The sequence below is a fragment of the Mesocricetus auratus genome, unplaced genomic scaffold (assembly GCF_017639785.1).
Source record: "Mesocricetus auratus isolate SY011 unplaced genomic scaffold, BCM_Maur_2.0 Super-Scaffold_100019, whole genome shotgun sequence".
NCBI lineage: Eukaryota > Metazoa > Chordata > Mammalia > Rodentia > Cricetidae > Mesocricetus > Mesocricetus auratus.
In genome coordinates, this window is record NW_024429200.1 from 39975382 (window position 1) to 39995415 (window position 20034).

Sequence of the window (20034 nt, forward strand, 5' to 3'; positions counted from 1 at the left end):
CAGTTTCAAATATAATCAAGAAATACATGATACTATTTCTTTTCTGTAAATATTAGCTTGTCTTTTAATGTCAAATTATAATTGAATCTCTGCAGCGTAATTGGGTTTGTTCAATAATGTCACGCCGGCCTTGTTCTTCATCTTTGGCTCAGAAGTACCTTATTCACTCTCAAAGCAACAAAACCTGCTTCCGTGTATTTGACCAAAGCCAACCAATCATGAGCATTTAATTCCTCTAGGACACAACTGCCTTAAAAAAAACTTTTCATGAGGATGTTGAACATTGGATGATGTGGATGGTTGTAGGAAATCACAGACCAGGGTCATCTGTCAGCAAGTAAATTGATTACAGTAATTTTATCTTTTAACTAAGTTTCACTTCATAGCACATTGATCCTTGTTGAGTAATCTGATTCAATTTGTGTGAAATTGTTTGAAATACTATTCGGTAAAACTTGATCTGGAACACAGATAAAGTTGTGTTTGAGTCCAGGAGACCCAGTGGAGTCACTAAGTAGATTAACCTAATTTCCCTTTAATCTTTGGTGCTATGAGCAGGCTAAGTCCTGTAAACACAGACGGATCCTCTTAAAAGTGGACTTTTAAAAACCTTAAAAGGGATAGCCTTGATCACATAGAGTACTTTCTAACAATTCATTGAGAACAGTGGCCAAAAGAATGAATATCTCAGTTTTTGGTATGCCTGTCCACATTGGTAAGAATTTCTCTAGAAAAAGATAAAGTTTGTACAAACAAACCAAAGAAACCTCAAAGAATTGATCAAATTTACTCAAAACTGAAGTTGTTTAGACTCAATATCTTAACCCTATTTACCTTCTAACAAAGAATGAGATCACACCTGTAACATAGGAAAATTAATGCTACTTATATGGAATTACAGCATTTCTCCTCTTGATAATGAAAATCAGATAGTAACTTAAATCTCTATGAAATAAATTATTTTTTTATATTTTACATTCCTGAATTTAAATTTCTTTAATTCTCTAAAATTTATTCCCAATTATAGACAAATTATTGTGACAAGTAAACTGAAGTGTTTATTGTCTTTTCTCACTTCAGTATCATTGGGTTGCCTTAATGGCCTCGAAGGGCAGCAGCTTCTAGGGGAGGGGTGCGCTTCGGAACTCTGAGGCTCTTGTACTGGTATGGGCAGTATCCTTTACATTTCACAGCTACAGAGTCTCCATGGACATATGCTGGTTTCAAAATAAAAGTGGAAAGTCTGTCATGTCAAATTTTTATACATACAAATATGTGTATGTATAAGAATGTAAAAACATATTCTGGGAAGCATGGAAGTTAAAGGAAATTTTAAAATAAAAAAATCCAACTTTCATGAGTTTTTGTTTTGTTTATTATATTTTTGAAAATTTCTACACTTTTAGGTTAAAATCTTCCTTAAAGTTTTATACAGTTCTAAAAATCGAATTTTATGTTCCAAAGCAACCTTTATAGTTTATAGTCTACCTGCATTACATGCATTTGTATACAGAAGTTTATTAATGTATCCACATGGAAAAGAAATATGAAGTGTCATTCTGGATAATTTTTATTTTCGTGGAGCTAGGCAGATTGCTCAGTATGGAAAGTACTTGCCATGGGAAGATGGAAGGTGGACTCAGAAGTTCAGAGGCCAGTTAACCTGGATTGGGCTGCAAGACGTCACAAGCAATGAAAGAGGTCTCTAACCAAAGTGGAATGGAAGAATTGACTTGCAGAGGTTTCTCCTGAGTTTTCCATGTGTGCTGTGGTTAACACACATGCTGTCCATTCCATAAGCTAAAAACAAAAACACCTTTTTGCCAAAATCCTTATTGTCCCATTGGGGTAAACTCTGTCCTAATCTATTTCCATTGTAACCCTTCACTCTGCTTTCTTTTAAAGATGTTGGGACTGTCCTTAAGGTGGTCTCTGTCCCCAAGGAAACTTGGCATGACTTAGAAGAGGTTCTTCTGGAAGAAATGGCAGTATTCAGGGTGAGTCCTGCCTAATTTCAAACATCCATGGGTTTGGCTGCATATCTATCACCCAGGACAACTGGGAGACTGAAGTCTCTGTAGACAGTGCTATTGTACATACTTCTAATTAGACGGTCAAGTAGAAAACCAGACACTAATCAAAAAAATTCTTGGAAGTATCAATACAGTTAAATGTAAGGATGTCAAAATTATTTTCTTTTTTAAATGAAAAAATATGCAATTTATAATTTATATTGTTTGTATAAGTTATCTTAAAGCTGAAATTCTCGCCATTCAAAATTTCTTCTCTTGCACTTTATAATATATCTGGAATGATATACAAATATAGAGTGTGGACTGATTCCCACCATTCATTATTCCAAGTTGGTTACCTCAAAAAGCATTAGAACTTTAACCTACAAATTAAAAACTACAATTATACAAATGGGCTGCCATCCATTACAGAGTCCATTTAGATTAACAAACAAATTATGAGCAATGTGGACTATGTTCACAAATGGCTATCTGGTATTCATTTTTATATCTCTGAAGCCTAAAGTATAAATTCAGTCAACGTTTATTAACTAAATTAAACAATACTGAGATAAAAATTAAATAAGGTAAAATTTGTAAGGACCTTTTCAAGGAATTCAATGCTCAAGAAAGATGGGAGAATAATGGGAAACGTGCATCAGAAACGTCACCATGTAATTCTGATGATTTTATTCCATTTTATTCTCTAATAAAAAGGGAAAAAGCCTTCATTTAAAAAACAACTATTAATGTAATCACTGCAAATAAAGTCATGGGTGACACTACAACAGCACCTTACAAACAACCAATGATTCTCAGATAGTGCTTTCCTTCACCATACATGGATTCAGGATTCTCTAAAAATTCAGTTGTGTGTGAGTGTGTGTGGGTGAGAGAGAGACAGAGACAGAGACAGAGACAGAGACAGAGAGAGAGACAGACATACAGACAGGAACAGAGACAGAGAGAGGTCATTCCCCAAGTATTCTCTGCCTAGTGCAGCTAACATTATCCTCTGTTTTGTTTCTTAGTTTCAAAGACTGACTTTCTGTTATAACTTAATCAAATTACGTTTTATTGTGTAGCATTATTTAAGTCATGGTATGACATTGGTAGATATTTTTCTTATCTTTTCATTATTTTCTGCATTTTATAAATTAATTGAATTGTGTATATTTTGGTAGCAATTCTATATTGTAGCTAAATTTCCTTTTTAATGTTTCTAGAATCTGAGGTTTACATTTCACATTTTTCTATATTCCTTGATGTATTAATAAAAATTTTTACTTAAAAGGGAGTGTAGATTAAGCTAGATTGTCTTTTAGAAAAAAGCATGATGGGAGCCAATAGACTTGCAGATGTAGATATTTAATATCTATTACATTTTATTTTTATTTGGGGATTTTCCAAGATGCTTTTCAAATTTACACCAGTGTTGTCTGCTAGGACCCATTTCTATGGCATTTAAGCTATAATGAGAAAAAATATTTATCAGCTTCTAACAATTATGAATAATTAACATCGTACTGTAGTGAAAGAAACTGTTTATGTCTCTCAATTGTGTTCAAAGATGGCTGCAACAAGGAATATATCTCCTCTCACGGAAGCTATTGCCATTTTCTTCTTGGTCTGGGCTGTGCATATTGTCATGATTATTTCTTTGGCACTCAAGCAGACAAAACGTCTTTGGGCAGAGTTTACAGAAATATTTACTTTCAGCGTTCTATTCTATCAGCCAAAGTTCATACATATATCGTGGGCTAGCAATTGGAATATTTCACTGTCAAGCTTTGTTTAATTTTGCAGTTGGGGACAGAAAAAGAAAAACCACAATACATTAAAGCTACAGCCACATACAGTGACAAGCAGGGAAATGTTACAGTTACTATGTTTCTATTTGACACTTGTGCCATTCCATGTAAAATAAAATATAGTTTTAAAAGATCAGCTGAACTGTACCTTAGCTTGATAGTGTAAATATGCAAGATAAGATTCAAGGTCATGATCCTAGCTGATATTCTTTTATAATTTTTTAAACACATTTAAAGTTAAATTAATTCACCCATATTACCATCTCCATGTGACCATGTTCTAATGAGTCTATTTCAGACTGAATAACTCATAAATTCTTGAATTAAAACCAGTTCATACCCCTTGCTATCTTGAGATTGGTTTTAGGAAAATACTCTGGCTAATCATAGAACATTCCAGTGGTTTTGGTTACAAGATACTTTTATTTGGGGTGAAATCACATCCCAATCACTGTATAGAAAGAAAAATATCCTTTGGCAATAAAATTTCTATTCAGAGTAAGACTTTTTATAGACTCAAAGAAGTAAAATTGGCATTGGTGTGTCAGACTAAGAAACTAACACACCTGCTAGTAAATATTCAAAATAGCATTGTAGCACTAACATACAGCTGGAATCTAAATGTGCTTTGCCAGCAATCGTCTGGATTTGAATTTTCTCTGTGCTCCTGAGTGATGTGCTAATTTTATCGAGCATCTAAGTTTTACAATGAAGATTAAATCATGAACTGTTACAGATTCACGTTTTGAGGTAAAATTAAGCTAACTCGTATATGTTAGGTATTGGGAAATAGTTGTACTCTTAAAAATCTGCTTTACAATGGTGGGCTTCCTTGTCTTTGTCTTTTCTTAAGCTAAGAAGATACAAAAAGCCAGACACATGGTGATTTTTCACCTTAACTGGCCAGTGTGGGTTTTTCTTTCCCGTCCTTCCAAATGGCTTTCCTTTTTTTTTTTTTTTTTTTTTTTTTGTTGGTAATGGAAACATACTTTAATTGTACTGGTTACACAACAATAACATTTGTGAAATATTATCAAAGTATCTATCTGAGCTTGATGATGAAGCCCTGTCATCCTAGTTACTCAGGAAGCAGAGGTAGATGATTACAAGGTGAAGACTAGCTTGAGAAATACATATATTGAGGCCCTGTCTCAAAATGAAAATTAGAAAGAGGACTGTGGATAAAGCTCATTTGTTGAGTGCTTCTCTGCCATGGATGAGGACCTGGGTTCAATCTCAAATACTACATACACAAAACTCATCAAACTACACATTTTAAACAGGTAGAAATTTTACTTCAACAAATTTAATTTTAGGAAAGGTATTACTGGATTGAATAGTGTTAATTTCTTGCCTAAGTAGCATAATACATGTTTGTGTCTTACATTATAAGAACAGTATCAAGGCTTTATTTTAAGAAAGATTCAATGTATTCTTTTTAGCTTTGTGCATGTGTGTAATCTTTGCTATAGGGTATCTGTAGGAAAGGTCTCTCTTACTAAAACTGTCATTCCATGGCTTTCCTTTTGAATCAGTAAAGTGTTACATCCACCCATGGCGCCTTGGGGACAAAGGGTCTTATTTATAGTTCTATGGGCTGCAAAGGATCGCAAGGCAGTTACATCAATAACACTTGCATTTTAAACCCAATTTATGCAATATTCCATGAACAGCTGAGCAAACAAATGAATGAGTTTAATTTTCATTCAAATATAAAATGTAATTGCTGCTTTCCAAAGCCCAGTCTATTAACTTCTTCTGAAGGAGCTTCCTTTCCAACACTGAGCATCTATGAGCTGTATCACGATTTCCCGACATCAGCAGGTGGAGAAGCTTTGCAAGCGCAAAAGTTTAATAAGGACTAAATTAAAATATCTGGGAGATATATAGTAAATTGTAGTCATAGAAAATCTTGAAAAGATGCTAAGTTTCTTATTTCATTTCTTTAAATATGAACACCAATTAAATTTACATTGAAACCAATTTCATGGAAAAATGCTTATGAAACTAAATCTGTTGTAAATGGAAGTCATATCCACCACTAGTTATTTCTCAGAAAAAAACAAATTATTTAAATGAATGTCATTGTATTGTATTGTGTATTAAAATTCAATTGCAATACATATTCTAAAACTGATACTTTCCTCATATAAATAATAAATAAGGTTATATTAACTGAAGGATTCTATGAGCTTAATCTTGAATGTTGGCATAATAATATGACTCCATGAGGTTTTACATGTGTTTAGGTTTGTCTCAAGTTTTACAGTTTACATATGATAACCCATTATGGATGTTTTTGCTTTTGTATTATCAATAAATATGAGGTAAAATTGAATAAACTCTATTTAAAAGAACAAAGGCCTCATATTTTATTATTTTGGATGGTAACTTTTGATGTCTTGAAACTTGACTGCAAATTTTCTTTGATACAACCCCACATAAACTTAGTTATTTCTTTAGTCACATGAGAAATTCTCATGTGAAATGGTTAGAGGGGAAGAAGCTCCCATGGAAATTTTTCCTGGCACATTTAATTTCTGTATTAGCTAACTTATTCCAATATAATAGAAGCCTAAAAATGAATTTAAATCAGAATATTTATCATCAAATACAGCTTTTATTTTTGTGACTTGATACTGCCAAATAGTAAATATACTCTTTCTATGTAGACACAATGGGCTGACATTATTTCATTATTTGCATCATAGTTGCCTTTGTCATTGGTAATTCTTTGAGAAATCATTATCATATTCAATAGTTACTATCACTCACTTAAGCCATAAAATAGAAGTGTTAGAAAACTCCAAATTAGCCCATTCAGTTAACACACATCCTCAACCATTTGTTTTACTTGTATGCCAGGCAGGTTGTACTCAATTTTACCAGTGGGTTTGAAGTGGAGACTTTGTGCTCTGCCCCTGAATGTGGGGTGGGCAGGACTGGAGTGGCTGAGCTCAGTGGAATGAAGGCAGAGTGGGAAGAATGGATGAAGGAAGGTAACCCTGCCTGGGAGACACCAAAAAGATGTTAGGGAAGGCTAACAGGAATGAACAATAACGGAATTTGAGATATAATGAAATTGTATTGGTGAATTCTGCTTCTGAAGATGAAAGATCATATAGAGGATGGAGAGGGCAAAGAGGTGAATGGCAGTCAGGTTAGAAAATTCAGATCCACCTAAATCAAAGGGCCAAGGAAAACGTGTGATGCCTTCTTTATCTTACATACAAATAAAAGGGATGATGAAGTTAAAGAAACAAGGAAGGAAGGGGGAATGTGAAGAATTCACTTTTTCTTGACTTACTATGGGCCTACAGAAAGTTCTGTCTAAGTCCATTCTTCAGGTGACAAATACAGCTTGCCCAACTGCAGGCCAGATCCCCAAGGGTTTTCATCTGAATGGTACTGATGTGCCCTTATTGTTAGCACCTATCTCTTCAGCTTATTTGACAGATCTATTTCCAGTTATACTATTGATTGTCGGCTGTTGTATTATTTCTCTGAGAACTCAGTAAGTGTGTTAACCAAATACAATAGCTTTTTCAAACTTTTCTTTTGTTTTTTGTTTAGGAACCAACAACTATATCAGCAATGGAACTTTCCACGAAACAGGTAAAATCATCATATGCTATGGTCAACACTGTGTTTTATTAGTTTTCACTTGAACTTGATAGATCTATCTATCATCCCTATCTTATAGATTGGTTAACAATGGGCAGTAAAAGAATTGAAGAACAAGAAGTATTGTTATTATAGCAAGCTAAAGGAATGAAAATTGTGTCATCTGTGCCTTACAGGTTCATAAAATTCTGTATATCTCACAGGTTAATAGAAGGAAGCAGTTGGTTATTATGTTTGGAAGATCTTAGTTTAAAAAAGTAGCTCCTGTCTCCAGCAGTAGTATATCATGAGAACAGAAACGGTAGCTTCACTTAAACCCACTACCAAGCAGAATATTCTAGAATGCTCTAAATTCGGAATTTAAGGGCAGCTTATAATTCCTATCAAATGGACCTTTAGACAAGACACAAAGTTTGACTTCTAACAAATTATGTTTTCTACATTGTTATGTACTCTTCAATCCAGTATATGAGTGATAATTTTGTAAATAATTTGATACACTGATCTGAAGCTAATTAGTAACTAACACAGTATAAAAAATGAAAGTGAACTACAATGTCCCTTCCTGCTGTAAAAACTGGTATATAGAACCGTGAATAAGAAAGTCAGATGGGTATAGTTATTTCTCATCTGTTGCCTATCTTGCCTTTGACAGTGTTCCACCTCTTGAACAGAACACTAAATAATGGTCAGCAAAATACTTTTCACACAGGCATATCAAAATAGATTGATAATCTCCAAGATATTTAAGCTCAGAGTGCAGATGTTATTGACCTGATACTGGTATCTTACACCTCATTAACATGTATTCACCTGTTCTTCAAATCTAAAAATTGTCACATGTTGGCAAGGAAATCTGGGGCTTTCCAGGATGGAAGCTGGACAGGAATAATCTTTCCTGTAATGATTTTAAAGATACTCATTTATATTTATTCCCTGGTAGACTTCAGAGCCCATCCTTAAAAAATCACCTTTAAGTCTAACTTAGCAAAACATCTGATTTGAAATAAAACTAAGATTTTGAAACATTTGAAAACATTGCCTATTAATATAACATTCAAATAAAAAAATGCCAGTTTAAAAGTCTACAATAAAAGAAAGAACCCCTGACTTGCTTTTCTCACTAACGGAAGGAAGATGGATTTCATTCAGTATGACTCAATTTTATCCACTCTTAGAAGCATTTTTAAAGTAAGACAGCATTTCAGAAGGGAAAAGTGACAATATAACTAACCCTCTAGATAATGAAATCACGTCCTGCTTATGGCCCACAGCTCATGAGGAGGCCTGTGAAATCTCCTGTGGTGATGTTAAATTGGGCAGAAAAAGCACATCAGGTTTCTAGCTAGTCACTGGATTATGCTCATTGATGCCTGCCAGCCCCTATGTTTCTTGTGAATAGCATGATTATTTTATGTATCATTAGTAATCCTGAAGAATTATGATGAAATCAAAATGACATTGAATTGCATTTAATCTGGGGCAATTTATTGGAGTTTAGGTTTTCATAACTGTAAGTCATTTGGATGGTTATAATATTTTTGCTTTTTCTCTTTTTCCTGTATATTTTTTCCTTTTTTTTTTTCCTAAAAGCATATGTCAGATACAGATAATTTGTTTGGGTAGTTCTTTTCCTACTCAAATGCCATGTGCCAATAAATCTATAATTATGAATTTGGCATATGCTTCTGAAACATTAGCCAAGCATGAGTTCTTTTGATAGCATGGCCAGTTTGGTCAGTGACCTTTTCAAACAGGATTACAAAGCAAGGGCTAGTAGCAAACACCCATAATCCAGAGGTGGGTAGTGGAGGCAGGGGATTTAGGAGATGAAGGTTAGCCTAGGTTTTATGAAACTGTCTCAAAATATCAAAAGAAAATAGATATCAATGTCAGGGCTTTCACGTCCATGTTCATTGTTGCCAACCATGTTTCTGGTTATTGCTACAAAGCCCTAAATAATCTCACATTTACTAAGTTTATTATATCTGCCTCATTTTTTATCACATTGAAAGTGACTTTATTCAGAAGATTTCTAATTTCATTATTTTAAAAAATATGAAATATATTTTCTTACTAGGGAATAAACAACATTTCTTAAACTGTGCTGATTTACCACCTCATTCAGTATAATACTAAAACTAACATAGCAAAACAAATTAAGAATTTATTAATATACACAATTATTTTGTTTCTTTATTTCGTTGCATAGAATACCAATATTTAACAAGGAAAATGTGTGGACAATGAAATGGATTTTTTATTTCTACTTCTTGTTATTATTTTATAAAAATACAAATATTTTGCTCAGCTTTAAGCATTGACCTGTTATTTATAAAAACATTTCTTAGATTTCAGTAAATACTTCAGTGTACATTCAACTTACACATACACACATACACAAACACAAATATAATCTGTAAGTGAAAGTCTGTGGAACTGCAATGTAAACCATGTCTATTTCTCCTATCAGACAACTTATAATATCAAAGAACATCCTGTTGTTCACAGTGAAGTTGTTCTAAAACTCAGTATTCATATCCTTCCTAGCAAAATAAAAATATGCTTCAAAGTTCTTTGCCAGTGGAGTACTACTACATGACTCAGTATTCATACAACTTTTGAAAATGTGTTGCGTTTTTAATTCATGTTGTATGTATAGGATTGTCACAGTGCAATTCACAGGTCTGAGAGTCCAAAGAGTGTTTTCTTACCTTCTGCAGCAACAACTGTACATTGGCTCAGCTGCTGGGGTCGCACAGCTTCCTCTACATCGCTGTGACATTTATGGAAAAGCTTGTGCAGAATGCTGCCTCGCCCGGGACCCTTACTGTGCCTGGGATGGTTCATCGTGTTCACGCTATTTTCCCACTGCAAAGAGGTAAGGTGAACATTAAAGGAGAAATGAAATGCTTCTTAGCAGCCTTATTGATTTGCTTAATAGAACAGCACACCACCTTTCTGTGCAAATAAAGATTTGGAATATAAACATGATAGCTAAAATTTCTATTGTTACTTTGTTATTGTGTTTTGTTTCCCCATTTCCTTAAAAAAACACAAAAAAAGAATGTATAGTAGGAAAGTTTAATCTTAAATAAGATAGAACAAATAACAGGGAATTTTAGGACAGCAATACAATATCCCTAAATTCTCATAGTTGGCAATTAGATTTGCAGTTTTTTTAATATGGGAGAAATAGGGCCAAAATATCAAAAAAAGTTATGAACAGAAAATAGAACAAAGTCTAGGCTTTGAACTTTCTGAACCCAATGTTATGTCATCACATTTCTACTTTTTTGTCTATCTGGAAATATCATGTCTTGATTTTAATTTTAATAAGGCCATTTATGCTACCAAATGAAAAATTTCTTAACAGACAGGAGTTCATTTGTGAATGGAATCTAAGAGACATAGGAGAACACAATCCTAAAAAGTGACTATGAAGGCTGGGGCGATGCGTTAGTGGGTAAAGTACTTGTCATGCAAGTGTGAGGCCCTGGAATGGAATCCCCAGAAGCTATGTATGCTGGATGTGGTATGCACATCTGTATTCCCAGTGCTTCTATAGCAAGTGAGACTGGACAAGAGAAAGGACAAGACAGACAGCCTGCTGTACATAACTCAGCAGCAAACAACAAAAGGTCCTGCTTCAAGCACAAGGGGAGGAGAGCACTGAAATACAAGGTTGTCAACTCGGCTTCTCACGTGCAATGGGGCATGAGTCTCAGTGTCCCAACACGCAGAGACAAACACACATACACACTGATACAGTAGAAGTCAGGAATTTCTTCCTACAACTCAAAATGTATGCACTGAGCAAACTCCTGGAGTCCATTTGTAGAGAGGGAGGAGGGATGAGAAAAGGGGTCAAGACCATGGTGGGGAAACCCACAGAAACAGCTGACCTGAGCAAATGGGAGCTCAGGGACCCCAGACTGACAGCTGGGGAACCTGCATAACACCAAACCCGGCCTCCTGAATGTGTCAGTTGAGGGCTTCGGCAGTCTACAGGGCCGTAGGCAGTGGAACTAGTATTTATCCCTAGAGCATGAACTGACTTTTTGGAGCCCATTCCTTATGGAAGGATAACTTGCTCAGCCTAGAAACAGGGAGGAGGGCCTTGGTCCTGTCTCTAATGATGTGTCAAACTTTAATGATTCCCCATAGGAGATGTCACCCTTTCTAAAGAGTGGACCTGGTGGGGAAAGGGGAGATGGTGGGGAGAGTGAGAGGATGGAAGAGAGGGAGAGGAGACTGGAATTGGTATGTAAAATACAATAGTTTTTTTTCTTTAAAGTTGCACTGAGTCTTCATTGCATTAATAGTAATTAGCTAAAATTCCTAAATACATCTTATTTACCTCAAGAAGTTTTAAATGTCCCTGTCATTACTCTGTCATCTTATATTTATAGGGTTTTTAACTTGAAACATAAAACTATATAATCACATCTCATCTGTATAGAGGGAAGGTGTGGGTGTGTGTACCACTTATGCATTTTAAGTGTTATCTTGGTAATACTTACAGTTATTTTACAAGGAATTGTTTAAATAAAAATTGCTAAGTTATAATTAGAAAGTTATTAACAGGTGCAGGAGAGATGGCTCAGTGGGTAAGTGCTTATTTCATGAGTACCCAAGTTCAGATCCCAGATCTCAGGGTAAAGCCTGCTAAAGAGACAGAGGGATCTTGAAGGCTCACTGATCAGATTCTCTAATGAGAAATTTGATGAACTCCAGGTTCAGTCAAATGCGTGGTCTCCTGGTTAGTGAGAAACCCTTTCTCAAAATGATAATGATGATGGTGAAGATGATGATGGTGATGATGTTGGTGGTAGTGGACAGAATAGAAAAAGACACACTTAACCTACACAAGTACACAGGTACACACATACATAAATCTACATGCTCAAAATACAGGTACAGCATGCACAATGCAGACATGCCCAAAGATTTATTGACAGCAGCACATAAAGATTAAACATAATTGCAGCTTCCTACGAAAGATCCAATGCATAAAGAATGAGAAGGATTGGGGGGGTATTGAGGAGGTGTAAGACTATGGTAAAATACATTGTATGTAAAAATTTGAATAAAGCTTAATAAAATAGAATTGAAATTTAATATTTTTAGGAAATGCTCTCCTATTACAAAGAACTGCTAGATATATCCTAAAGTGACAAACAAATTAGTTTACTAGTGTTAAATAAAATAAAAATAGTTCTCGATTTTACAAAGCAGCAGTATAACCATATTCTGTACTTTTTGCTAATAACTGCCTTTATTGATATGTACTGTTTCAGGAAGAAGCAATGATGGATGGATGAAAGCATACGTAATATCTTGCTAATGTGCCTTTAAGCTTACTACTGTTCACATTGACTGGTTAAGACAGAGAAAGTCACTATCATCCCTAAGTCACTACATTTAGGAACAATATAAATTTGTTTTAGCATACATAGCATTTGCAAAGAAGCTCTGTGTACCAGCCTTTCACAGTAGTGAAGCATGTTTTGCAACATTACAAATATTATAGGGAGGTATGACCCTAATATCTACTTAAATACATTCATTGATGTTTACATAATATGGTTTCAATTTAATTATATGCAACTGGGGCTGGAGAGATGGTTCAGTGGTTAAGAGCATTACTGCTCTTACAGAGGACCCCAGTTCAGTTCCCAGACCCACATAGATGACTCACAACCAAATGCATAACAGAGTTTTCTTAAACTTTCAAAATTTTAGATTTCAGTGTTATAGTTATTAATTTCATAATCTGTTGGAATTTTATATTAGAAAAAATGAGCCTAGTTTGAAGATAATATATACTGATTAAGGAAACCATGGCTAGTTTAATAGATTGCAATATACAATCATTACTGTGATAATTATGAATAATTTAAGATTAAATTTTTACCCTTCTTAAAACTGTTTAGCTCTAAGGGACTTCTGTGTTGCTCAAACATACATGTGGGATTCATATTTGCTCTAAAAATGAGTACCATTTTTTATAAGAAATAATGATGGAGAACATCACAAGATTTGCTAATAAGAGGTTTGTAATTTTAGTTTTTCTTATTAAAGAAGGAATAAAAGAGATGACGACAACTATAGTTAAAACTCCTATATTTGAAAGCAGTTCTCACACACTCACAAATTAAGACCAAAAAAATTTCATTAGTGCTTTTGTTTTCCTTGTGAATTAGATAATTTCCTTGATCTAACTCCATGTGTCTGACACTAGATACGTGTTTGAGAAGGGTGTGCAGAGTCCTTACCATGCTTGTGTCCTCTGATAACAGTTTTTAAAGCTTGAATCATTGAGAAAGGCTCTCCCCAATGCTTTGTGATTCGGGTTTCACAGTTCTCTTGTTTGCTCAATTTTCAAATGTACACATCTGTTTGATAGTCTCACTACTTCTACAAATAAAAATCTATAAATACTTTAGACTTCTAAATTTATGAATACTGTAAAATGAATTCCATGTTTACAATTCTCAATGACCAATAAAGTAACCCTATTCAAAGGTACTCAAGAGAGTACTTTTAAAATTGATGAAAAATAATCAGTCAGTTATAGCCACTTTTCCTGTGTGTTACACCCAGCCATTCTCTATATTTCTTACTCTCAGTCTACACATCTATTTTCTATCTGGTAGCAGGAGGCCAGGTAATCCTCCAAGTGTGTCTCACAGCAAGGAACCTCACACTGCTTGAGAAGCCTGGAAAGGAAGCTAACTCTGTTTTGATATATATGTTCTTCTCTTCAGTAAAAGAGAAGGTCATCTTGATACACCCATTCTCCTAGCGAAAGGAGAACTTGCCTTTAAATTCAACATTTATGGTTGCTTTCCTTCTTTGCCCCAATGCACAGATAAATTGATTTGCAATCATAACAGGAGGCTAGGGCAATCATGGTGGTGTATACCTGAAACCCTAGCAGTCTCGCCATGACTGTAAAAGAAGACCCTATATCTAAAACAAGGAACTAAAGACCAACCGCAGGAGGTATAGTTCAATGGTACAGCACATGCAATACACTCTGAGTTCTATATGTGGTACCACAAAAGATAAAATAATACACAATAATAAGCCTGGCGTTGGTGGCACACGCCTTTAATCCCGGCCCTGGGGAGGCAGAGGCAGGCGGATCTCTGTGAGTTCGAGGCCAGCCCACAGAGTGAGTACCAGGACAGCCTACAAAACAATACAGAGAAACCCTGACTCAAAAAACCAAAAAATAAAAAAAGTACACAATAAAGATGCTTTTCTATGAAATACTTACATAACAAAATTAAAAAGTAATAAAAGAAGGAATTCTTAGTTTAAATATTCTAAAGTTATACAATAGTATATTTTATAGTCTGTTTGAGCAATGAAGAAGTCATCATTCATGTGAATTTTAATTTTCCAGTTTACACCCACATTGATGACGAGAATAAGAGTTCAATTTGTTTTATTTTCCTTTTTTATTTAAATTAAAAACAATCTTATTGTACATATCAATCCTAATTCACTCTCCCTCCTGTCCTCCCAGGTCCCCCACCAAAACTCCCATCCCTCCCCCCATCCACTCCCCAGGCAGGATGAGGCCTTCCATGGGGGATCATCAAAATCTGTCACATCATTAGGGGCAGGGCCTAGTCCCTACCCATGTATCTAGGCTAAGAGAGTATCCCTCCATGGGGAATGGGCTCCCAAAGTCCATTTGTGGACTAGGGATAAATACTGGTTCCAAGACGAGAGGCACCATAGGCTGACCAGGCCTCCTAACTGACACCCACGTTCAGGAGACCTGGTTCAGTCCTATGCTGGTTCCCCAGCTGTCAGACTGGGTTCTGTGAGCTCCCACTTGCTCAGGTCAGCTATCCTGTGGGTTTCCCCAGCATGGTCTTGCATTTATTGAAGATGGGTTGCTGTTTCAACATATTATACTTTATTTTTTTCTAATATTAAGTCCAGAGTTTCTCAATGTCAGATGGTTGTTGACCAATACCTAGGAGAAAACAAGCAAGCAAGTCTATTAGTAATAGTTTAAAGACCTTTGGTTTCAGTTGCTGGAAATTAGTGTCCTTGTTTCCCTGTTTGATCATCTTTGACCCCTCATATAGCCACACTTAAAGAAATGCATTTCTTGCCTTCATGTCTATAATATTCATCACAATTTTGATTCTTCGTTATTATCATAAATCCATAACTGGAAAAATAGACATAGAATAATGTCTCTTAATTGAAATTATTTTAGACGCACAAGACGACAAGACATAAGAAATGGAGACCCACTGACGCACTGTTCAGACTTACAGCACCATGGTAAGTTACAAGCTTCAACTTTAAACCTCTGATATTAAATTGACAAGTGTACATACATCTTTTCAAGAATTCTTTGGGGGAAATATGTTCTGGCATGAAGAAGATACTGAAGAACACACAAAACAGGAATAGTTTTTATGATCACAGGTATAAGAAATTTATATCTTTGTGAGATATAAAACTCAAATTTCTTACATGGACAAAAGAAGGCAGGACTATGAACATACATCTACAAGTCAAAGAGATGTGTAGCAAAAAATTTCATTAAAATATATCAAATAAACTTAAAGGGTTAATGTTAAAATAACCGAGAAGCCATATGTTTATATAGCGATGATGCTAAGTCTGTATATTCTTTCTGAGTATTTGAGTCAAATAGACAAGGAAGCAATGTCCCTAAGGTAAAATACCAGATGCATATTTCCTCCTTGAGGTCGGCAATTTGTAACCAGCACACTGTATGCTTTCTCTATGATACTGAAATATTTTAAACATCATAGTTGTTTATTTAATCTGATATATCATAAGATCTCCATTTAAAATACATCATTGCAGCATAAGCTCATTCTCCCTATTTCAGTTTATGAGATTATTAATGAAGTTGTGCTTCCCTCTGCTGGGAGACTTTCTCAATGACAGTGACACTAATAAACAGTTAAAAAATATTAGTTACCATGCAAAGCATGAACACTGTAACTGAAAACAATTATCTTGTTTTCGCCTCAGGTGCCTTGTACAGTATCACAAAACACTCTTGCTTTTATAAATTAATTTTCATTTGATTTTCTAGGTGTGAGGAATAGTCTTGTTTTATGTATGGTAAAGGGGAACCACCACTACATGTAGCTCTTGTGCATGCATTGCAGAACCTGTTACCTTCTTGAAATTCAGGCCTCCTTTTGTAGTCACAATGTGTTAGCTCTGGACTCAAAAGCAGTTGGTAGAATCGTGGGAGAATAAGGATGTGCTGGAGAAAAAAATTTAAAATCACTCACTTTTAAACTTTTTGGGCAATAGCTTTTCTGTTGGTCACTCTGCTGACTTTGAAGAAAAAGACTGGTGAATAGAAGAGTTTTAGTTGTCTTTGACTGAGGAATATGCCTTTCCCCAAGTTTTACAAAGAGCGTACTCCATTTAGATAATCAAGCATCTACTAATTTTCCATACATTTATTTCAAGTGAAAATACTGTATTGTGGTCAACATCATTACATAAATAAGCGAATAGTAATTATTAATGCATTTTTGGAAGAATTCATATGCTTGTATCTTGACAGTTGAGATAAAGATCAGAGGTAAAAGCAGAAGGAGAAAAAATTAGAAGTTGTTACAGTTAGACTATAATCTATATACCAGTATGGGCTTTGTTACATTCTTATAATAAAAATAACATTTAGAATATTAGAACCATTCAGTAATTTTGAAAGAATGGAAATGAAGGGATACTAGAAATACTTAATATTTTAGATTTCTAGTAGAGATTTGAACTAAATAGCATCTATTTTTCATCCTAGAATAAAAGATACTCATTATTTTCATCACCAAAGTCATATTCAGAAATCAATATTCGTTTTAACTAATATCATGTATTAAGAAATATCATTATAAATGCTACAGATATGTCTTAGGAAGGTGACTAAGTTTTATTCTCAGCTGCGTAAAAGGCCAGGCTCGATGGATTGTCCTTGTAACCTAACACTTGGGAGACACAGACAGAAAGATCCCTGAAGTTCATAGCCCAGTCAGAGTTTCCTAATTGGCTAATCTCAGGTATGAGAGATCCCGCCTCCAAACACAAGGAGACAGGAAGGAAACTCCTGGGAAGGAAAAATTTTGGCGATCACCCTCTAGTCTCCATGCACATTTGTGTGGATCACATCTCTACGTATGTATACCCACAAACACATGAATATTCATACTTACCTGCATGGAAACTCAGAGAAAAATATCACTGTGAGCTGTCATTCAACTAATGATAATTGAGTATGTAATGTTGCTAAACTGTTCTAAAATCGTTAGCAGTCTTACATGTTTCATCTTCATGATGCCTCCAATTGTTTAGCAATCTCTAGAGCCTCTGTAGGAAAGTTCTTATACTGTTTCAAAGTAATATCTACTTGAAGTAGAAATGTCTCATATACCAATGTGAAACGTGAAAACATCTTTTTAAAAATAAGACATGTTTAAATAAATATTGTTGATTATTGAATGATTGAATGATTTAATTTGAGGTAGTGTTGCCCATTTTGAAGATATATATTGGTGGCATTATGTTGGTTCAAGCCTATGAAAACTAAGTGCATAGGAATTTTTAGTAATAGAGAGTAAAGTCCTTTTGAATGAATTCTGCTCCAAATAACTCAGTTTGAACACATATGTGGGATGAAAAGGAACTGTGACAGTTTCGTGTTACAAGAACTATTTCTAATTTTTTGATTGGTAAGCACCTCTATTTTATGTTTGAGACAGATGGGAGTAAAGGTCCAAAAAGCTAACAAAATTCCAAAATGATAAAAACCCTCTTTCCTCAATGGTCCCTGAGCTCATTGGCTGTTTTTACTGCTAATTGACCAAATATAAAGCATACACACCACAGGTTACAGTAAAGTTCAAATGTGTGCAAAGTCAGTCAGGAATCCCCCATTTGTCCAGGCTCAGTCTTACCATTTGGGATCCATGAATTATCTCAGAATAGTAGATGCCAATATTTGAAAGTAAATGGGCCCCAATCCAGAGCCCAGCCCTGTTTAAATCATGTGTGTTGTCTTGCTAATGTCACTTCTCACATTCAATAAAATATATGTACTCATATGGAAACAAGTAGAGATGAGATGTTTTCTAACAGAAAGCTCCTGAGCAACGTGAAGCCAAATTATACACTTCAGTATGATCACTTCCAGCTGTAATGGTAAACATGCTCTGTAACACTCTATATTTTACATATCCTGAGTTTTTTCATAAAGTGACTATATATAAAATTTCTTGAAATTAAGGTGGAAGAAATTACACTTCTGATATAACCCTCAACATGCCCTCACTGAAAGTTCCTATTGTGCAAAGTAGTAGTAGGCTGAACTGTTGTGGATGAAGCAGAAAAACCCACTTCCCTTGATCCCAAAACACGACTCTTGACTCACCAAAGGCCTTAGCATCAAACCCTAACAGTGCATGTGTACTGGGAAATCTTGTCTTTATAATCACATACCAGGCACAATGCTAATACAGATTTCAGGTTGTTTGCAATCCATCCCTTACCCTCAAAGGAAAGTGTGCCTGAAATTGGAGCTTGTCCAACTTCACATTTAAGAAAATGACTGGCCAAGTCAATTACCTCTCCACTGTCTCCGTTTCCTCCCTCCTTTCAAACCAAAATGAGCCGTAACACGATTTATGATTTTTGTGTCCAGAAAGCAAAAAGCTTCATTTTTAAAATGCATTCCAGCACCTTGTATTTCTGAGTCATGGACATACTTTATGCTCTATCTTCTAATTCAGCGGCATCGTTCAATTTCACTTTCTAATGGTTTTCTTGGCTGTTCTGAATCCATGCGGTTCCTTTCTAATGTCCTACAATAAAATACCCACAGAAGTCAATCTTCTAAATTATCTCCACAGCTAGCCCATCTCAATTTATGTCTTGATTGGCATCAAAACTCATACCCAGTTTTCATAAAATCACTTTGGCAGTGCTGTCTTTTTGGTCTAGAGAGGCAAAAGTTTAGTATTTTGTCAACTATGACTCTACAATCTGTAATCTATCATCTTCCAAATATGAAAAGGAGGCATTTAACCCAAAGAGGAGCTTTGGGATTTGAGCTAGGTTCTAATGTCATCCTTTTAAACCCCAAGTTCCATAAATGATGAAATACCACTTATAAGGTAACAATGAAGATTAAATGTACTACAACATCACAAGCTACTAAGAAATAAAATGGACCAAGGATGGCAATCTAGTTCAGGATTCCAAATTCAATGTCTCAGACAGAATCTTCAATAAAAGTCTAAGGGAGAAATAAACACCCAGGTAGATGAAGGAAACAATAAAAAATGATGCCTAGTCATAATCATAGGTGGAAGAAAAGGGAGAAAAAACTTTTCTTCGATTTATAAAGCAGCACTAATGAAGGTTTAAGATTGGTATTCCCGCAAACCAGGTAGACCCATGACTTCATACAGATAATTTAATCCCAACATACGTCAGGTTGGTAGAGTTTGACATGGGGAAAATAAGAAAGAATCCTTTCTGAAATAAAGCAACTTCAACCCTGATCAAGA

General features: G+C 35.0%; 1 protein-coding gene across 7 annotated transcripts in view; it reads left to right on the top strand.

Moving 5' to 3' along the window:
• Positions 1-20034, top strand: part of Sema3a (semaphorin 3A) — a 454628-nt gene that overhangs the window by 420525 nt on the left and 14069 nt on the right. For all 7 annotated transcript variants that reach the window (XM_040728504.1, XM_040728502.1, XM_040728503.1 and 4 more), the window contains 4 exons: positions 1906-1997; positions 7397-7438; positions 10171-10328; positions 15693-15760. In XM_040728504.1, coding sequence (XP_040584438.1) covers positions 1906-1997; positions 7397-7438; positions 10171-10328; positions 15693-15760 — 360 coding nt within the window. The remainder of the gene's footprint in view (positions 1-1905; positions 1998-7396; positions 7439-10170; positions 10329-15692; positions 15761-20034) is intronic.